We start from the raw sequence: 19,600 nt of genomic DNA, 5'->3' as shown, positions 1-19,600 counted from the left end.
AGTTGCTATGTGTTCAAAAAAAAAAAAAACTAATGGAAGAAAAATCCATTGAGAACTATTAAATGTGAAAAGACTCCTTCTGGTTTATGAAGTCTCTGAACAACAAATTGGTGGAGATTAGGAACAGGACTTTGGCAAGTATTATTTTCAATTTTTTATCATTTTTACCACATATTCTAGACATCTACTGTTGACTTCCTACTAAAGACAAGATCTTAAGTTGAATGTACTGCTCTATGATTTCATGTGGCGAAATTTGTGTAACCAGAAGTTCTCTTATGGAAGATGGTTATCATCAGATTGAGATAGGATAAATATGACCAATATATTTCTTATAATCCGTATGATTTCTTTTCAATTTACATTCATCCATCCATCCCAAGTTTAGCTACACCTAGCATGAACACAATAGGCGAGTGGAATCCCAATTCAGTGTGTTGTATTCTGCTGCCATGGGAAGGAGGTGTGAGACACTGTCACTGGCATGTCTTGTTGCCATTATATGGTCTTGAGCCTAGTGGTGAGAGCAGTGTTACAGTATTCTATTTTTGTTAAATGTTGACCATGTTGTTTCCATGTATTATTTGGAGGCCATTATACCATTTATGTATTTTTTCTATTCACGTTTTAGGAAACATGTGAGGTATTTGGGGACCTGAACAAATTGGGAAGCAGTAATTGAAAACTATGGACAAAACAGAATTATATGAAAACCAAAGAAAGGAAGTCAACAAGACTCAGTAGAGTTAGATCCAAACTCTATCATATTTGCTCTGTCACTTGTTTCACAAATCAGACCCCCATTTTCTTTCAAATGAAGCTTGTTTGATACATATTTTTGCATGTACTCTGTCAATGTGTCTAACGTGTTCAGGGACAGTTTTTTTGTAATTCAGTGGATTTCAGTAACACTTTGACTGAATCTTTTGTTGCTCACTGCACATGACATTTAAACAGCATGTTACTGTCTGCAGCTGTTTGCAAATTCATTGCTGATGATTGAAGCCTTGGATTTCCATTCAAGTATGCAACATGTTCCTGCAATCATATATCAGCAGTCTAATCAGATGAGGGTGATTTTGTTAGGGTACAGTATGGTTACAGAGGAATCTCCTCAAATGTCAGGCAGCATTTACAATGCAAGAACACAATTTCTTCATTCACAGGTGGCAGGTACTGTTACTGATTGTTTAATAACTGTGTCAATTTGCCGGCTGACACACTATGCGAGACATTCTGTTAGATCTAAAAGCTGCCGTAAAATTTACCTTGGCATTAAATCTGTTTCCCACCTATAGTTTTCATGCTTAATGTTCTGGTCTGGGATTCTAAAATGTGAAGGCATTAGATTTTGATTAACAATTGCCTACTATATTTTTGGTCTAGCTGTTCCTAAGAAATTGTGCCTGTAACTAATTTAGGACCAGTTTGTAAATTTGAATTTGTGTTGTCTGCTCTTGTGCATGCACCTTGTGAAATTAGCTGATCTTTTACAAATCAGAACTGAGTTTAGAATAGGCATGCACTGTTTATAGGATGTGGTGGTGTGAGATAATGCAGTCAATGGCATTACTTGTGAGCTTCTCTCACCAGGGGCTGCAAGGTAATTCATATTGGAACTGCTGCAACACATTATGGGCTCTGTCTCTCATGGCTCATGTTAATGTGATGGGTAATTATCAAATAGCTGCTGTCAGAAATGCCTGAATTCTCATAGTATAGCTACCCGGGGCAAGGCCTAAGGGGTTGTATTCAGTTTACAATATGTATTTCTAGCTCAGAGAAGTCAAGTATAAGGCAAATTTATGTTATTTTAAGTATAGAAGGCTTACATTGTAATAGCAAATGTTTTCTGGATTCTATCTTCTGCCTTAATGGCCTAACTCAGAAAGATACTTAGAATATATACCCAGCTTTAAATATACAAATACTCTGCTGAGGTTAATAATGCTCTATGTTTTAAGCAGCTGCCCCGTTTGAGACATCAATCTGAATGTGTAAATAATTGACTGGATAAATACATAAAAATCCTCCAATGAAGGTCTTGAAATTATCATTAGAAATACTCAGTATTTTGGCCTCTTTTCTGGAAAGATGCTCAGAAGTGAAATATTTCTGGGGCGGGGGGGGGGGGTAGAATATAAGAAAATAAAGATAGTGCAGAAGGTAGTCTCACACCTGAGGAGTTGCAGCTGTACTAATCACCAAAGATTAGGAACAGGCCTGCCCTTAACAGGCCACAGCTCTGTCCAATAAGAATAAGAGTACTACAAAAGAGTGGGTTAGCTGCTTGAGGGGGGAGATGGAGTTTGTTGGCTGTGCATTGAAGAAGAAGGAGTGCGTGCTCTGAGGACCTGCCCATGAGAAATCACCAAGAAGGTATGGAACTTTTGCAATAAGATGACAACATATTTCCCTTGCTATACTACAATGAATGGTTAGAAACATGTGGTTAAAAAAACCCAAAAACTTTTTAAGAACGTGTTATCCACAATTTTTGACAGTAAGGATTGTAACAGTTCGCTTTCAAATAGTTGTGAAATACTGCGTTTCATGGTACTTACATCTCCTGTTTGGTTGTACTGTACATCGTGGCAGCTCTTTGGGACTTTGGTAAATGTTTGGGGCATTCCAAAATGAAATGTATGAGTTTTTCCACTATGGCACTTAAATGTATGTGGGCAGATTAAATGTGTTTATTAATTGTTCTTAGAAGCTACAGATGGTTAAACTGCTGCCAGGAAATGAAGGAAAGAATGTTCTAGTGAAAAGTATTTCCCTTCCATTTGGTGCATAAACCTACTTCACTCTCCTGCTATCCCACCATTGCAACATCAGAAATGGCACAGAATTCTTCAAGTTCCATCAGAGGTTTCTATAGTCATCTGCTGCACAGAAGAAATGGATGTTTCTAGGGCTAATTACTAAGTAACTTTTCACCGAACATCGCTGTTACATCGCTATTAGGAGGAGCTGTAATTGTGTATATCTCATTCTTTACAAACAAAAATATTAGCCCCACGTTAATTTGAGTTTTTAAATGGGGAAAAGTAATGAAATTTGCTGTGGAGATAGCTATTAAAGGCACTATGACTTTTATGTGTGTTAGAGGTGGCACCCACTAACAAATGGATTTCTGGAAGCTTATTCTTAAATACTGGTAGGCAGTAGTGCATTGCTTGCAGGATCACTTACTTGTCAATAAGGATTTGTTGTGATAACTTAATTCTTGTAATTTACAGGTTTTGCTGGAGCATTTGTGTTCTGTGAGAATCTTTTAACTTTTTTTTAGCTCAAAGAAACCTGACCTAATAAATTTGTACAGTTTATTTAAACTTCGATTTAAAGTATTTTGTTTTCTAAGTAACTGTAAAAGTCATAAGTACTCCTGGAAAACATACAGTAATATATATACTGCAAAGTATGTGAACAAGAGAAGGGCTATGACGGAAAACATTTCATCCGTATTATCTTCTCCCCTCACCCCACAAATAAAACCCTAACCAACCATCCCAGAAAATCATCCACAAGTTAAAGTGATGAAACTTGCAAGGTTGAAAACTCTTAAAATCAAATAAACCACATACATTAACATAATATTACAGCTGTATTTAAAGTAACACTATTTCCTCTATTAATTTTTTTATTTAGAGATTATAAAAATGTAATATACATCAGATACTGAGTTAATTTTGAATATTTTAGCTAGTATCTTAGAATATACTTTGAATGACTTATAGAATGGTTTGGGTTGGAAGGGGTCTTAAAGATGGTCTAGTTCCAACTTCCCGCCATGAGCAGAGCTACCTTGAAGGCCTCTTTCTTAACTTGGTTTTGGTAAAGCTCCTGTGACTGGGAAAAGATCAGAATGAACAGTGTGGGTTACCTAGGAGATGGCATAGTGTAGCAACAACATTTATTGTTCTGTGTTAGTTTTTTGCTTATTTTTCATGCATCTAGAGAAGGTTAGATTGTTTTTCATAGCATTAGGATTGACTTGCTGCCTGCCCAGTTTTGGACCATGATGTTTTAGGGTGCCTGTGGGGAATCACAGTTACAGCCTGGTTCAGGTTTATAGATGGATGAGAATTACACAGCTAAACTCTTTCAGTTTCATGAAAACATTGGTATGTTACATCTGTGGTACCCAATTGTCCATGGATTTCTTTTCTCTCTAATTATGTTCAAGAGCAAGGGAAACAGCCATTGGGAAAATTGCACTCAGTGTTGCTGGTCTCCCAGCTCACAACAAGATTAAGCCACAGCCCACATCTTGTTCTTGATAACAGTCCATGCAGATATCTGAACAAATTTAGTTTGGAGGGAGTGTCTGCTTCTTTGGAATTAATTTCTACTGAGGGTGGTCTTTTGATACAAGTTTGCTGTTTGTTTCATATGGTCCATGGAGAAAAAGGTGCTTAAACTGTTCAGTTACTGCAAAATCACTGTTACCACCATGACTACTGGCTTGTGACTGAGAGCAGTGCTTTTTGTCCGAAATACAGAATCGCCAATGGGAGCAGCACACAGGGCATCTTCTTTAGGGCTTAGCTTCTTTTGCAGGTGATAATCTTGAGTGCATTGCGCCTGGGCTGCACTGTCCTGTGTTCCAGTCTCTGAGTTCTGCACTAATTAAGCATTTGGTGTGTCAGGCTGGATAAAATATTGAGCACATGAGCTAGGTGTTTTTGGCTGTAGGAATGCATGTGCACCCCCACCCTGCTTGGAGCTGAGTAAAGAGCTCTGTGTGCTCAGGAAAGAGCTAAATACAGGTTTTCTATTTTCTGTATGAATGTGTGTGTTTTCCAAGGTGTTGCTGAGGCAGATCCTATTATGGATTGGAACAAAAGTGACTGGCAGACTACTAATCATTGTATGGGCTGGACCATCTTTTCTATGGTAGAGTCTGTTTAAGTGGTGAGGTTTATTTCCTCAGACTGGATCATAGCATGATAGTGGTTAAATGAGTAGTTAAAACTGTAAACAGGTGAAGCAAACAAGGCAAAACCACACCTGATATCTAGATATAACTTCCCTCTGAAATTTAAAGGACACAGTTTTTTATAATTGCAGGCCTGAACATTAGAATGAAGTGTGTGTTTTACAGACAATTGTAATTCTCATTTTGACTACTAATTGCCCCAAAGGGATTATTTTATGTGATGTACTTGTCCAAGGTCTTCCTACCTCTCTACTACATATTCATGAATATGTAGGCTGCATGATGGAAAGTTTGTTTCCAAGTTGTGAGCTTGCTGGTATTAAATGAGATAATGTCTGTACAGAAAGAACAGCAGTAAGGAAACTGTGAAGGCAGGGGTAAGCAGAGGGCAGTGTTTGGTGGGTGCTGGCTGATTAATTGCTTATGCCAACTAAAGGAGAATTTTGGAGTCTGAAAAAAGATGTGTCATAAATGTTATAATAGACTTGTTATGTTTGCATGAGCACAACATTGTGAAACCAAATTTGTGCTGTTGCTCAGCTACCTCTGCAAGCTGTACCTTGGAAGTAGAGTGAAACAGTTCAGTATTTCTATGTCTGGCTCTGCCACCACACACCTGTAAGTCAGGGTCAGCTTGAAACCCATGTATTCACAGCCCTGGGGATTCAACATGGTGTGTTTGAAATCCTGTGACTAAGACAATGCATGTAGACAATTGTTTTTGTTTAATGTCTGGTAATGTGTCCTTTTTTATTTTTCTAGTATACCATTACTAGACAATGATGTCCTTTTTTATTTTTCTAGTATACCATTATAAGACAATGATTTTGGTATAGCTCAAATTATCCCTTTTGCTTACATAAAATTGAAGTAAAAATGTTTAGTAATAAACATATTTAAAAGTTGTGGGAATTCTTTTATTTTGTTTTTCTTAAATAGATTTTTGAGGTAATTTTCAACTTTGACCATTGTAGTTTATAAGACAGATCTTACAATAAAAATAGTTTTTGAAATGTCAAATGCAGAACTTAATGTTTATTATTTGGGGAAACAATTCAATAGCTGTTTATTCTACTTTAAAGATTCTGCTATTGTGTGAACTGGTTTTTAGTCACATTTTCAAACTAAATCACTGTTCTTTTGGAGTGAGGTCATGAATTTCTATTAAGTTCTTTTGACTAAGTATGTATTTACATGCTATTTCTGTGGGTAGAAATCTGTTTAAAAGAATTGTGGAGCAGAAACTGTTTTGCAATGGAGAAGGGTAAAATGCTCCTGCCATCAGTTGCCTGGCTGGTCAGAAGACTACAGGAAATAGGACTGGAAATTAGCAGCAGTTAGGAAGATAATGTGTTTCCAGAAGTAGAGAGATATGCAAAACCATGCCCCATTTAGTGCTCCTCGGAGGTCTACAAGGTCAAATATTGCTGGGAAAATTCCTCAAGCCTAAAGGCCATAGCTTATCTATAATCAGTATGTTTTCTCAGTCCCTAAAACAGGGATGGAGGCCCCAGACCTGCCTGGGTGTGCCTGCTCCTTAGCTCTGCCTGGGCCAGGTGCTGGTTGGCACCATCTAAAACGTGTCAGGGACCTTGCTAACCCTGAGACTGTATGCATAACTCTGTTCAATCACTCTAAAATGCCCTTGGATAGTCTTTAACAGCAAGCTGTTTGCTAGGGTAGAGATAGCTTTATTATCTTCTGGATTTTTTAATTTAGGAAAAAAAATAGGGGGGGTTTTGTGCTTGTTTTATACAGTGAGGACAATGTAAATAGATAATGGTTTGTTAGAAAAAGCAAATTAAGTCACGTTAGTAAAAACAGTCTATCAGGACTTCATCAGCATTATACTAAAGTTATGCAAACAGCCATCTACACTAGATAATATATCTATGCATTAAATTGTCTTAAAGGAAGAATGTTCACATCTTTCTGGCCTTAGTAGTGCAAAATACCTTTTCAAATATGACACTATGCTGTCATCTACTGAGAAATGGCTTCCTCTCTACTGGTATGTACATGATATATGGCTTTTGTGTTAAATGATTGTTTAACTTTATTTACTGCATTTTTTCAGATTTCTTATGCTAGAAATTATAGGTAACAGTATGCAAACATAGATTTTTCTTTTTTTCAACAAGATTATACAGGAGCTAATTAATTTCCCACTGTGACTTATGTTTTCTAGCTCATCTTGCATATATATTGCATCTAGCTTATCTGTATATATTGCATATAGGAAATATATTTGAAAAAAGGGTGATGACAGCATAAAACTAAATGCCAGAAAACTGTCAGTTTGCTGCAGAGACACTTGAGATTTTGCAGTACAAGATTAGCCAAAGAAAAGAGTGAATTTTGGTGGGATTCTTTTTGTGAGCTTTTTGTTTGTTTGTCCCTTCTACCCACTACATTTCCAGCAGCTCTCTGTAACTTTCAAGACGTCCTAGTAGCCTGTAAGATCCTCTGGGGAAAGCTTTTCAAGAGTTTAGACTATAGTGCCATTTTATTAGTTAGGGATTTATTCATCTCCAGAGCAGCAGTGTGTACATTTGGATTTTGTAATGTGTGAGTCATGTTAAACACTGGACATGTATTTGTATTTCTTAAGTTTGTGAGGTGTTTATGCTAGATATTACAGTTCAAATTTTGCTATTTTAAATACTGACTAAAATCCTTAACTTGCCAATAAAACCTCTTTTTCTCTTTCCACAGAAGTGGAAGAAATTGTTGTTCCTTGTGTAGGGTTATATACAGGTTTTACTCAGCTGAAATGAATAGAATTAGCTAAACATATGCATAGTCCTCTTCCCTTTTGGAAGATGGCAATATGAGTCAACTATTAGCATAAGTGTATTCATGTGGTTATATTTGGCATAATTGCTCCTTTTTCTGTGTATCATATATTTTGGCTATTGTACAGAGTATTTTGGTTACTTTTTGTTTTAAGTCTCAGTTTGTGTGCTACCACACAAATATTCCATCTGTCTTCTCAGTCCACACAGAAGAAAATATTTAAACTAGGAAACCAGGGGAAAGGAAAAAATTCTAAATTTACTGAAATTAATTGTAACCCCATCAACTCTGTCAATTGAACAAACCTGAAAAAATAACTATTGGAAAAGCTTTGCAGAATTTTCTCAAATATTATTTAATGTGTCTTGTTCTATGTGGGTTAGACATTACCTCTGTTGGTAGGAAACAAGACCTGCTCCTTAGCATTTCTGTAGAAAGGAGACTATTAGGAGAATATTAACCCAAAAAATACAGTAGAACTCAGTTAAGACTTAAGGACAGCATAACTGTAGTTGTGCTAATAATGTAATGTCATGATGAAAAACATGCATCAGAAGAAAAGCCACAAAATTCTAGATGGCAAATAGAACTAAAACTTCCCCAGTGTCTGTTCAAAGAATATGCAGGAGGTGCCAAGCATTTTTTAATATTCTGAGAAGGCAGATATACCATGTACAGAGGGAGAGAATAATATTTCTGCCATTTCCTCCCTCTCCTCCCCTTACTGTTTCCATTGTAACTGGGCAGTCTGGGCTGGTTCATTCTCATTCATGTCCTGATCTATGGCAGGCTTTGGGAAGATGACAGAACAAACTGTCCAATTTTTCAAAGCTGAAGATGCAGAGATGAAGTAAAGAGCCACTCCTGTAGTATTACAGCCTAATTCTGTCTGCCCAGTGCCATCACTTAAATACTGATGCTCGCCCTGAGGCAGCCATAGTGGTAAATGAAAGGTGTCTTAGTACTGTCTTTCAGCTGTGTTAGAGACTTGTAGATCATCTATATGTTTAATGGATGGATGTGAGGCTCTAGGACAGAGGTGATATTAGTTAAAGGCTGGAAACTAAACCCAAAAATAACAGTCATTTTTTAAATGCCAATTGGGTTCGAAATACCTTTTTTTGAAGCTTTGAACCTATCCAGTTCCTTTGATATCAAGGCATGGATAAAATTTAAATTTTCCCATGGTGACATGATCAGATGGATGTGATATAACAAATTGTTTGGGAATCTACTGTATATGTTGCAAGAAGAACCATCAGTATTAACAGACTAGACTATGGAATTACTCCTGTCATATAGAATATCCAAGAAAAAGTAATAGTCAATTAAAGAAATTATATGGATTATTGAGGCATTATGATTTATTAACTCTGTGGGCTTCTGAAGCTTATTTGTGAGACTTTACAGTCAAATGTCACCTGTGCAACATTTATAGCTCAAGTATAGGAGTCCTATTTCTTGTACTTTTTAGATTTTTTTTCTGTAGTTATTTTGAAGCTTTGATCGCTGTCTACCCTAAGTGCTTGCTAACATGGTTGGAAGATAAACAAATCACTCAAACCTGTAATTGAAAGCAACTTTTTGTGCCATAAGAAGCACAGCCTGAGGATTCGCTATCATGTAGTATTCTTAGTTTCTTCCTCCTTGAGCCCTTTTCATGGGTTTTGTTCACATAAAAATTCAAATCTGATTGCCAGAGGAAATTAAGCTCAAAGTAAAGGGTTTATTCTCTACAGGAAACACTTGATAACAAATTTAGACAGTTGGATTCTACTTTAAAAGAGGCTGATGGGAAAGTCCTAGGAATCAGCACTAGTGTTCAGGCTATGATGGTTATAACATATAATTGTATATACAACTTATGTTGTAAGAAGCTACTCTGAAACTGAGACTTTTTCTGTGGCTCAAGTAATTCAGAGGAATTTTTTCAAAAGAATCTGTTTCATACATGCTGGTGAACGTGTTCAACCCTATTTGGGTTGGGCTCTGGAGTCTGGGCTAAGTAATTTCATCATCCTGACACCTGCAGTCTTGATTCATCCCAAAAGTTAGTGCTGATCAGAGATTGCATTGGATAAATGTGTGGATGAAAAACGTTAGGAGAGGAGAAGGGGAGAGTTTGCATTCTTTCAGAGAAAGGAATGTGTAAAGCTTTCATATTATTTTATATGAAAGCATGGCTGTTCTGATTGAAAAGTTATTTATGTAAACTATCTTACTGTATTTTTACATGCCTCAGATGCTGCAGTACCTGTGACCTATTAGTTAGGTATTTTTGGGTACTGGCAATCTATAGGATCTTTGATTTGACTACAATGTAGCATTCCAGACAAAGATCAACTATAAGGACACACAATGCCCTACTGCCTTCTTTTCTTTGTCTCTACCTTGAGAAAATGGGTGATAGAAGAACTGGGTTGTTGTGCATTTGTGTCATGGAAATACTACTACTTGAAGGAAAGACAGCAGAATTAGGGACAGAATTGTTTGAGCTTGAGTCTCCACTTGCAGAGAAACAAAGCATGTTTGTTGTGAGGTTGCCTTTAGATGAGCAAAGCAAATAAGAATTGTTGCTGATAAAAACGTGAAAAGTCATTTTCCCACAGAGTATTTTCCTGCGTGGTTGAAGTAGTATTGTGTGGGCAGCAGCAGCTAAGGGATTCCCAAGGCACTTGTGTTCTATTTTTCCACTGTGTTGTTTCTAGTAGACAAGAAAAGAAAATAAAATGATAGGTGCTACATTTCCTATTGTTTTTCTTATACAGAAAATACCTAGAAACTATAGTTTCATGTTCTATTCAGAGAGACCAGATGTCATTAAAAACTTGTACAGTTAATAACCTATCATGCCAGTTATTTTAATCTTAAATATATCTTTCTCCTCTCTTTAGATTTTAAAACAAATCAATAACTTGACAGAGTTTTAGTATGGAAAATAGAAAGGCAAGCTTTTTTTCAATCATCAATAATCTTGGTTCTATCACATCAAATGTCTGAATAAAACTGAATGGTTCTATAACTGTCTGACGGGAAAAAAAATTGAACAATACTCCTGCTGTTCCAATGAATTGTGGAAAATGAAAGATGGAAATATTTTTCCTTTGCAAGGGTAATAAATACATCAACAGATTTGGTTTCAGCTTGATTTTTGCTCTTTTGTTATTTTTTTTAAGAATGCGGATAAAAATGGGATTTGGGTAGGATGAGAGTAGTTTGTTACTATTTTCTATTCCTAAAAACATCTCGTGAAAATTATTTATGATGAGTTTTAGATGCATTTTTATATTTCTAAACCTTGGTTTTAAGTGGCTTGGTCCAAACTGAAATGATAGATCTTGTAAAGATTCATGAGGAGTATGCATACCTCCTGTTCCATAATCCTGCTACACTCAAATGCTTTCCATATCAAAGGCTTTCTGCTCAAAAAATATTATGCAACATATTGGTTTTGATATATTCAACTGAATAAAAGGCATGGTGAATGTTAAGTTCTGAAACAAAGAAGTGGAACTGTGTATTTTTAATCTTTTTCTTATATGAGCTCAATTAAAGTCATCCAAGAATTAAAAGGAGATATTGTAAAAGATACTGACACTTCCTTCTCTAAAATATGTGTCTTGTAGTCACTTGGACACATTTAGATTGCTAGTGTTATAATTGAAAAGAAAAGCAAGTCTTTAAAAATGCAGGAGGGTAGCACTTCTGCCCCTGACTGCTACTCATCTCAAAAATATAATAATCATTTTAGAAGTTCACTCCTTCCATTCTCCATCCTTCACACAGGTCAAAGTTGATGTTTTCACCAAGACCAAGCCCAAGCAGAGTTGACAAAAGATACTCATCCTAAAGAGCTTTTATTATGAATAACAGATCTTGTTAGCCAGAGGCATTTTGAGAAGGGCAAAGGGATTCAGTCAGAAAGCAGATATTGGAAAAATGCTCATAATTCTTCTATATTTTTATGCTGCTTTTGTTTCTTGCCAAATTAAGTACATAGTACTTACAGACATTTAAATTTAATATATTATCACTTTACCGCCTTTCTTTGCATCACAAGTTCCTTCAACTTATCTTTGAGGTCATTTAGTTACTGGCAGTTTTTTAGCGAGGTTTACTATATACCACTTGATCTCTCTTGGAATATCAGTTTTTCTCCTTACATCCCATAAAGGCATTTCTTTTGAAGTCCACACTTTTGTCTATGAATTGCCATCTCTGGTATGTTTAACAACAGGGATTCTGCAAATTTGAAAGTGGAAGGGTTGGGAAAATTTCTGTAGAAATGTAGGTGAAGTATGCTGTTATTGGTGGCATGCTTCTTTTTTCATTCTTGCTGATTTTTCTGATTCCATTTTGAATGTTTAAGTCTGAGATGAGTTACTGAGTTTTTCACAGGGTCTTCTCTTTCTAACAGGAAAACTTAAAGTAAGTTTGTGGGGACTTTTTTGTGGTGAGGAAATGCTGTCTGAGTGTAATGATTATGCTTTTTAGAGATTTGTATTAATTTTTGTATGTAAATGATTAAAGGGATCAACTTATTTTAATAATTGCATTGAACTATTCCAAAAATCTATACTAAGGAACTTCAAATCCACTGTCACTTAATAACCTTGAATACTTTTCTGCTAAATCTTAATAGAACATTAGCAACTAATCACTTGCATTATTATGGTGCTTGTAGTGATTCATTTATTTCTTTTAACATTGAAACAGACTCAAGGATCTACCTTATTCAGTTTAAATGCTGATTTAATACTATGTATAAATCTTTTCTCTTTAAAATGAGTTAACTGTTTATTTGTCCTTAACCACTGAGGCATGAGAGCTGTATTTATCCCTTGTTTGCCTAGGAGGGATCCACTTATCTGTGCCCAGGGGAAGCTGCATTTTTCAGTTCAGGGAAGTCAGCTGTCCTTGGGAATAATGTTTACATCAATGATATCATGATCAAGCATCGTGTTTTAAGAATCACAGGATATCCAAGAGAAAAGGTTTGATTTGAATTGGAATCTCCAGTAGGAGAAAAATATTCTTGAGAGTATCGTGAAAGGAAATAGCACTGATGACAGAAGCAGAGCCTAAGGTTAGCCTCTCATCTACAAGTATTATAACAGTTCCAGATGAATTCCAACCATAGAGGAGGTAGAAGAATTTGCTTGTTTAAAATGCAGGTAGCTATAGGAATCCTTTTGTTTCATTTATGCAGTTTTTTACCATAAACCAAACTCTATTGCAAATATTTGATATTTGGGTAATAACTTTCTCCCTTTGATCTTAACAACTGTTTAGGTCTCAATGTTTGCTTAGCAAAGCTAAGCCATGCTGAGTAGCAGTCACCAATTAAATGGTCCTAGGTGATGCTTACCAGGCTCGGTACCTGATTTGAGGTTCTTGGTAGTATTTGGGGAGGTGCATGGGAGAACTGCCATTATTTTGTGCAACATATCTTCCAGTGAGCAGAGACAGTCAAAATACCGTTTGCTCACAGGAGAAAGTGGAGCAGGCTCGTGTATGTAATGCATTCACCAGTCTATCACAAAGTCATTTAGGACTAAGTCTTGAAGAATTGCTCTTTGGCTCTACAACCTTCCTCATAGTAGTTAGCCAGTGTAGTTCTGATGGTTTTTACTTATGTAACCTTAAAAGCAGTGCCTGTTCCATATGTGAACAGTGATGTTTTAGATCTGTTTATTGTCACAGAGGTATTTCCATGGCTTGGAAAACTACTGCCTGTAGTTGTTCTGAGATGTGGGAACCTGAAAATATCTCTGGGCAGAGTTAAGCTCAGTCTTTTCCAGAACATCCCAGAAGAAATATTTGATTCCACAGCTGTTCTGAAGTGAGTCTCCTTCAATCTGTCCCTAGATCTACTGAATATCTACTCAATTTTTCAGTTTCAAAAACAAATGAATCATTATCATAGGGGTATGCCACAATAGCACTGAAATTTTTTCTCTTTCATCGGGATAATTATGATGATGTAGTTGAAATGAGATTAAAGTTTACTGATAATTTAAAAAAAATGAAAACTACACCTTCAATAAAACATACCCAAAAATGGCTTTGCTTATCAATCCTAAATAAACCTGTGTGGACAATTGAGGGGAACAGTACCATAAGGCTCTCATGTTCTTTTGTAGCTTGTTAAGAACTGGGAATAAGAAACCTCCATGAGTTTCCTTATTTTATCCAACTTAACCAGCACAGAATGAGAAGCAAGGGAAGGAAGGTGTGTTTTTATGTGTGTATGTTGTACACCAGCCAAGGTGCAGCCTATCTCGGTAGTACTTAGCCAAGACTAGTGGGTTTTTCTGACAGTGGAGTAAACTGGACTTGAGAATATATATCAAAAGGGTAAAGTCTCTTCTAGGCCTTTTTCAGACTGCCTTCCCCTGATAGTTTGTGTATGATTTTGATCTTACTTATGTTGGTTACTTGACCATAGAGAAGACAGTTCAGTTATCATCAGCAGTTAGGGGTATGTAAACCCCTGGTTTGTTTGATATGACAGAGTTTACAGAGAAATATTTTTAGCAGAATATCAAAGAAGATTTGGGGGTGTTTTGAAAAATGTAAGCATTTTATTCTTGAGTTTTATAAAAAGGAGTTAACATTGACCATGTATCTTTTAACCTTTTCTTCCCTCATGCGCTTTTTATGATGTTGTGTGACACAAAAGCGATAACAGGAGTGAAGAATATGACAAAGTATGTAAGAGTGATGCCTGCTCCCTTCTCTGAATAACAATCTATCAGAAACACTGCCAAAAGGAAGACATTTATAGTGTTAAATAGAATGTTCACAATTTCATGGGACCTATGCCTTTAGGCAAGAAAATGATCTAAAGGTATTCACTGCAGTAGAAGGTGAGCATAAAACTGCTCACTTTTAGAACTAAGAAAAGCACTAAATTTTGTCTCTACTTTTGCAGTAATTCCTTTACATCCTTACTCATTGCTGAACAGCAATGCTTACAATTGTCAGAATTTTTTTTGTACCTAAAACCACATGTGCATAAAGGAGGAATAATGTGATTTCTTCTATTTTAAAATATTAGAAGTAGTCAGATACTGGTGTAGACTGCATGAATTTTTGCTCATTCCTTCTGTGTTATTCTGTAAGGTTTGGGGATTTTTTTATTATAAAATCAATATTATAAAAATACTGTCTCATATAGCATAAGTTTAGAGACATTTTGATATCAACCTTAAGAAATAAGTACTGCTTGTATGAATTTTAGATTTTTAGGCTAATTTAGAATGTTAGTCTTAAATTGGCTGGCTCCTAGGTCTCTATGCCTGTTCAGAGATTAACATTGGAACAGAAATGATTTGGATTATAAAATCTGGCAAATTTCCCTCCTTAGGCTTCCAAACACTGGGTGAAAGACTAAATAAAAGAATAGCTACATTTACATGCCTGGTGAAATGCAAAGCTGAGGAGTGAAAAGTGGCTACACTCCTCAGTCTTATAGTTTGCTTTTGGTAATTTCATTGCTGGAAGCAATTAAAAAGCAACTTGTGCTGATGGCTTATCTGTAGTGATAACTTCATAGGTATATGCCCTGGCATAAAAAAAAGTGTGTTAAGTCTCTGGAAAATCTGGTAGATTGAATAAATAAATACTTGTGGATTGTGTATTCATGCAATGTGCAAAACCAGGCAACATAAACTTTCATATGCTGGAAACTTAATTGGTTTCATGACTTTTAAAAGCCTTTTAACAGATGGAATGTGTATTACTGCAGAGAGAAAGAAATATTAAAAAAATCTGGAAATTAAGTCCACACTACTGCAGAACTGTCAGGCACTCAGGGCACACTGCATATTTGGTTCCAAACTTTCCCTGTACTTTTGAACTCCCAGCACAGCACTGAGGCCTCAGATCTCCAGAGACAGACTATTGCATTGGTTGTGTAGAACTGTGCTTTGTGTGGGTTGATAGTGTTTGATTTTCTAAGGGTATACTGCTAGTCTCAACATATGTTGTGAATAACTCTTTTATTCTTTACTCTTCAGGACTACTTCTGAAAAAATACTTGACACATAATCTTGTGGGATTTTTTCCCTATATTTTTAATGAGCCCTCTGTTCTGTTTGTATTTAACATTAAAATTTACTGTTTCTTTAATTGCAGTTTAGTCAAGCAGGGAGTCTTTCAATGGATAGCTTTGGGAACTGGAGAGATTTTCTTTTGTTATATTAAACAGTGTTTTCACGTTCCATAATGTTCTCAATTCAGCAACACTGAAGCACATCATAAATTTAATTAGAAGGGTTTTCTTAAAGCAGTGTTTGGGCTGATAAATAGAAATATTGAGAAGTAATTTTCCTAATGATATAGCAGAAGTATTTTGGGACTGTAGCACAAGACTCTTGACTATTTTTCCCTTTCCATTTGTCTTTCCCTGGAATAAGAGCTGCATAACTTTAGTTATCTTCTTCATTAAGTAACTTTCATGACAAGAACCATCATGAGGTATTATCAAAAGCAATTAGAATCTCCAAACAGATCCTCATTAGGGACAAAAAGACATCTAAATCTATTTCAATTGGTTCAGAGTTTAATACCTTTATTGCTTTTTTTGTTTGTGATCTAAATAAGTTTTGATTATCTTGGGTAAGTTTTATCAAAAACTTTTTTTGTATGTTTCCTTGCCCATAGTTTATCTGTTCTGGAATTGTGATTTGTCAATATTCTTATACTTGTATGCAGAAGATGTACTGAAGCAAAGAAATATATATCTTCTGCACTGAAATAAATCCTTCTTAACATTTAATTCAAACAAAATAAATTCAAATTAAAGGGCAAAGAAACTTAAGCTCCAAAACCTATTAGCAAATAATGCAAAGATCAATGGATACATTTTTAAAGGTTGAAAATAAATTGAAGTTACAGATTGGTTAAGGTTATCATCTATTTGGGATGAATGTGTACTTCCATTGACTCATTTCAAGCTGAAATGCTTCAAGTTAAGCTGATTTTTAAAAGTTGTGTGTATATCTGTGTCTTGAACAAAAGCAAAAACTTGGGTAGTCTGAAGTCTTGTCTAAGAATGACTTTAAGCATATTTTCTTGCCTGGGACTACTTCCTTCCTTATGAAACGGGACGCAAAGATAGTTTAGCTGTGTAGAAATGTGTACTGGTGACTTATTTCAAAAGACTTGTGAGCAATTTCTTTAAAGAATAGGCTTGCCTTTGCACTGTGCTCTTGCCACATGGTTCTCTTAAACTGCTGCTAAGACATGCATCAGACATTGTGCCCTTCACTTGCTGTGGGGAATGAATATGTTGGTGAATCTGTTGCATATGTCAGCACTTCTGTGACAAACAGGAGGGACTAAACTGGGAGGAAGGTACATTAATACTTCTCGTATCCCAGTTACCAGAGTCCACCTTAGAGTGGCATGGTAATGCATAGTACTGTATTTGTCTTATGTAGAAATACACAATATAGCTAAATTATCATCACCACTGAGAAAAAAAAAAAAAAAACCCAGACCAGTAAATTACAGCTATTTAGGAGACAAAGAACTCTATACTGCAAGGCTGTAGGCATTGAGAAAGTAGGAGTCTGTCTGGACTGCTTTTAGTACAGTATTGCAGAAAATTTTGAAAAGTTGTAGAGAGGGAAAGGGGATTTTGTGTTTTAAAAAACTGATTTTTTTTCCTTCTCATTCACCCACACGTTCTCTTTTACTCATGTGTTAGTGGGTGCTGCAATTTGTGTCCCCATTGTCTAGGTAGGAGCTGGGAGTGACACTAGCAAATACCTAGCATGTATTTTTCATGGCTTTTGGGTTGTTCCTGATGCTGAGGTCTGGATGTGATTTTTTCACTCTAAAAAAGTGGACAGTAGTTATATTTTTTTTTCCTTCATCCTTTCCCAGCAGGGCCAGACTTCACTATTTTAGAGCCAAAACTATATGTTGTAGAGTTCAGAAAATGGTAATATCTGTAAGAAAAGATAGTGGCAATATTAATGCATATTGAAATTGGTTGGTGTTTTGCCTTTGATTAGAGAAAGTCTCGATCAAATGTTTGTTTTTTTTTATAAATCCAGAAGATCACAGAATGTGTCACACTGATATCTTCTTTGCTAGGAAAGGTGCTAAACAGAATCCACACCTAGACTGGTATTTTTGCAAGGGATGCCTTATAAACCTTTCCTAATGACTGTCCTCCTTTGCTGTTGGCAGTGGTGATTTGTCTGTTCTCTCAAATGTCAGTAAGCCAAAGATAAAGGAAGGACCTGAGCAGCAGGTATGTAATCTTCTCTTTATCTCTCCTTCAATATTTCAGGAGTTTTACTTTAAATGTGGAGCACACCCAACGGCTGACAGTGAAACATCTGTGGCTTTGAACCTCGTTACAACAAACAGCCGCTGTATCACGTGTATAACATGCACAGATATTAGGTAAGTACAACAAAAATTGTCAGAGATGTACAGTCTCAGTGCTTCAGAGTACTTATCACTTCCAAAGAACCTCTTTTTCTTTGCACATTTTCCTTTTTAAAGGCTGGGATTTTTTTTTCCCTGGTAGCATGGTGAAAAATGGGTCATATTTTCAGGTGTGTTATTTGTTTAGCTGGTAAAATTGCAGTTCATATTTTTGCACCTTCGTCATGTTGCAGATGGAAATCTGACTGCTTTAGTTCTAACTAAAACCTTGAGAGCTCAAGATACACAATCTTGAGTTGTAGGTATTTTCTGCTAATATGTATTCAAGAACCTGGGAAAGAGCTGGATTTTTGAGGGGTCAGGCTGCTCCTGAAGAAATTAACTTCTTGGTGTTTGTTCTATAAATCAAAGTGAAATGCATCTGTTCTCATGTTTGTGTTTATGGCGGTTTGAAATACTGTAATCCATCTTTGCATGTGGTATTTGAGCACATACATTCAAGAATATCCATTACTTGAGAATGCATGGATTAAAAACCAATTGCCCGAAAAAGACAGCTATCATTGTAGTGAAGAATTACCTGAAACACATTTATCTACTGATTAGGAGGTAGTTCATATGAAAGTGTAAAGAGAATTGTGAAATGGTAGTTGTTGGTCAGAAGGGAGAAATGGGAAAGGACACTTGAACTCTGTACTGATTCATATGGTGTGTGTCTTCTGGAAAGAGCTGGTTTTGGAAGCATCCTTTGTTTAACCAGTTCTGTAAATACACCACAAAGACCAAATATCAGTCTCTGTGAAATTGGTACGTCAGCATTTTGCAGCAAGGGTGCTGACTCAGGTACTCAAAAGTGGCTGGTTCTCCCGTCCCTTCTAAAAATTGCCTGGGCAAGAGAATGGTTTGGCTTACTGAAGTGCAGGCCCCTAGAGCATGCCTGCACTGCTAAACACAAGAGGGCCAAAGGCTGATGCCCAATCCCAAGCCAGATGGAAATGCCTGACAGATGTCCTGCACAGAGCTGTGTCACCTGGTGCTTCATCATAGCCAGCTTGGGCTGGTTGTGGAGCTGCAACCCAACCATTGCAGATCTGCAGTGAAAGTACACTTTTTATCCTAGCAGTAAGATGGAATGGAAAAAGGTTATTCATGTTACCATATTTCCTGTGTGGGACCCAGGAAGTTACAGAGGAGCTCACTGAAGAGCAGCAAAGGGGTAAAACTTGCTCAATATCTGAGCTTTTTGGAATAAACAGTACCTATCTCTGGGACCTGGGTCCACAGGGCTCTCAAGAACTCTTAAGTATTTCTAGACTTCAGGAAAAGTTTTCTGTTCTGAGAATTTAGTGTGGTTTTTTTTTTTTAATTCTCTTGAAACAAAAAAAACCACAACAAGCATAAAAAAAATTCCAACCCAAAACCAAAAAACCAAACTAAAACAAACAGACAAAAAAA

The 19,600-nt window shown here is 36.3% G+C and overlaps 1 protein-coding gene across 1 annotated transcript in view; it reads left to right on the top strand.

Moving 5' to 3' along the window:
• The window catches only part of PRKN (parkin RBR E3 ubiquitin protein ligase), a 679,301-nt gene that overhangs the window by 314,012 nt on the left and 345,689 nt on the right, over window positions 1–19,600 (top strand). The window contains 1 exon segment of the mRNA XM_058020484.1: window positions 18,045–18,160. Coding sequence (XP_057876467.1) covers window positions 18,045–18,160 — 116 coding nt within the window.

The sequence above is a fragment of the Melospiza georgiana genome, chromosome 3, assembly GCF_028018845.1.
Source record: "Melospiza georgiana isolate bMelGeo1 chromosome 3, bMelGeo1.pri, whole genome shotgun sequence".
Taxonomy (NCBI): domain Eukaryota; kingdom Metazoa; phylum Chordata; class Aves; order Passeriformes; family Passerellidae; genus Melospiza; species Melospiza georgiana.
This window is presented reverse-complemented; position numbering and strand designations above follow the sequence as displayed.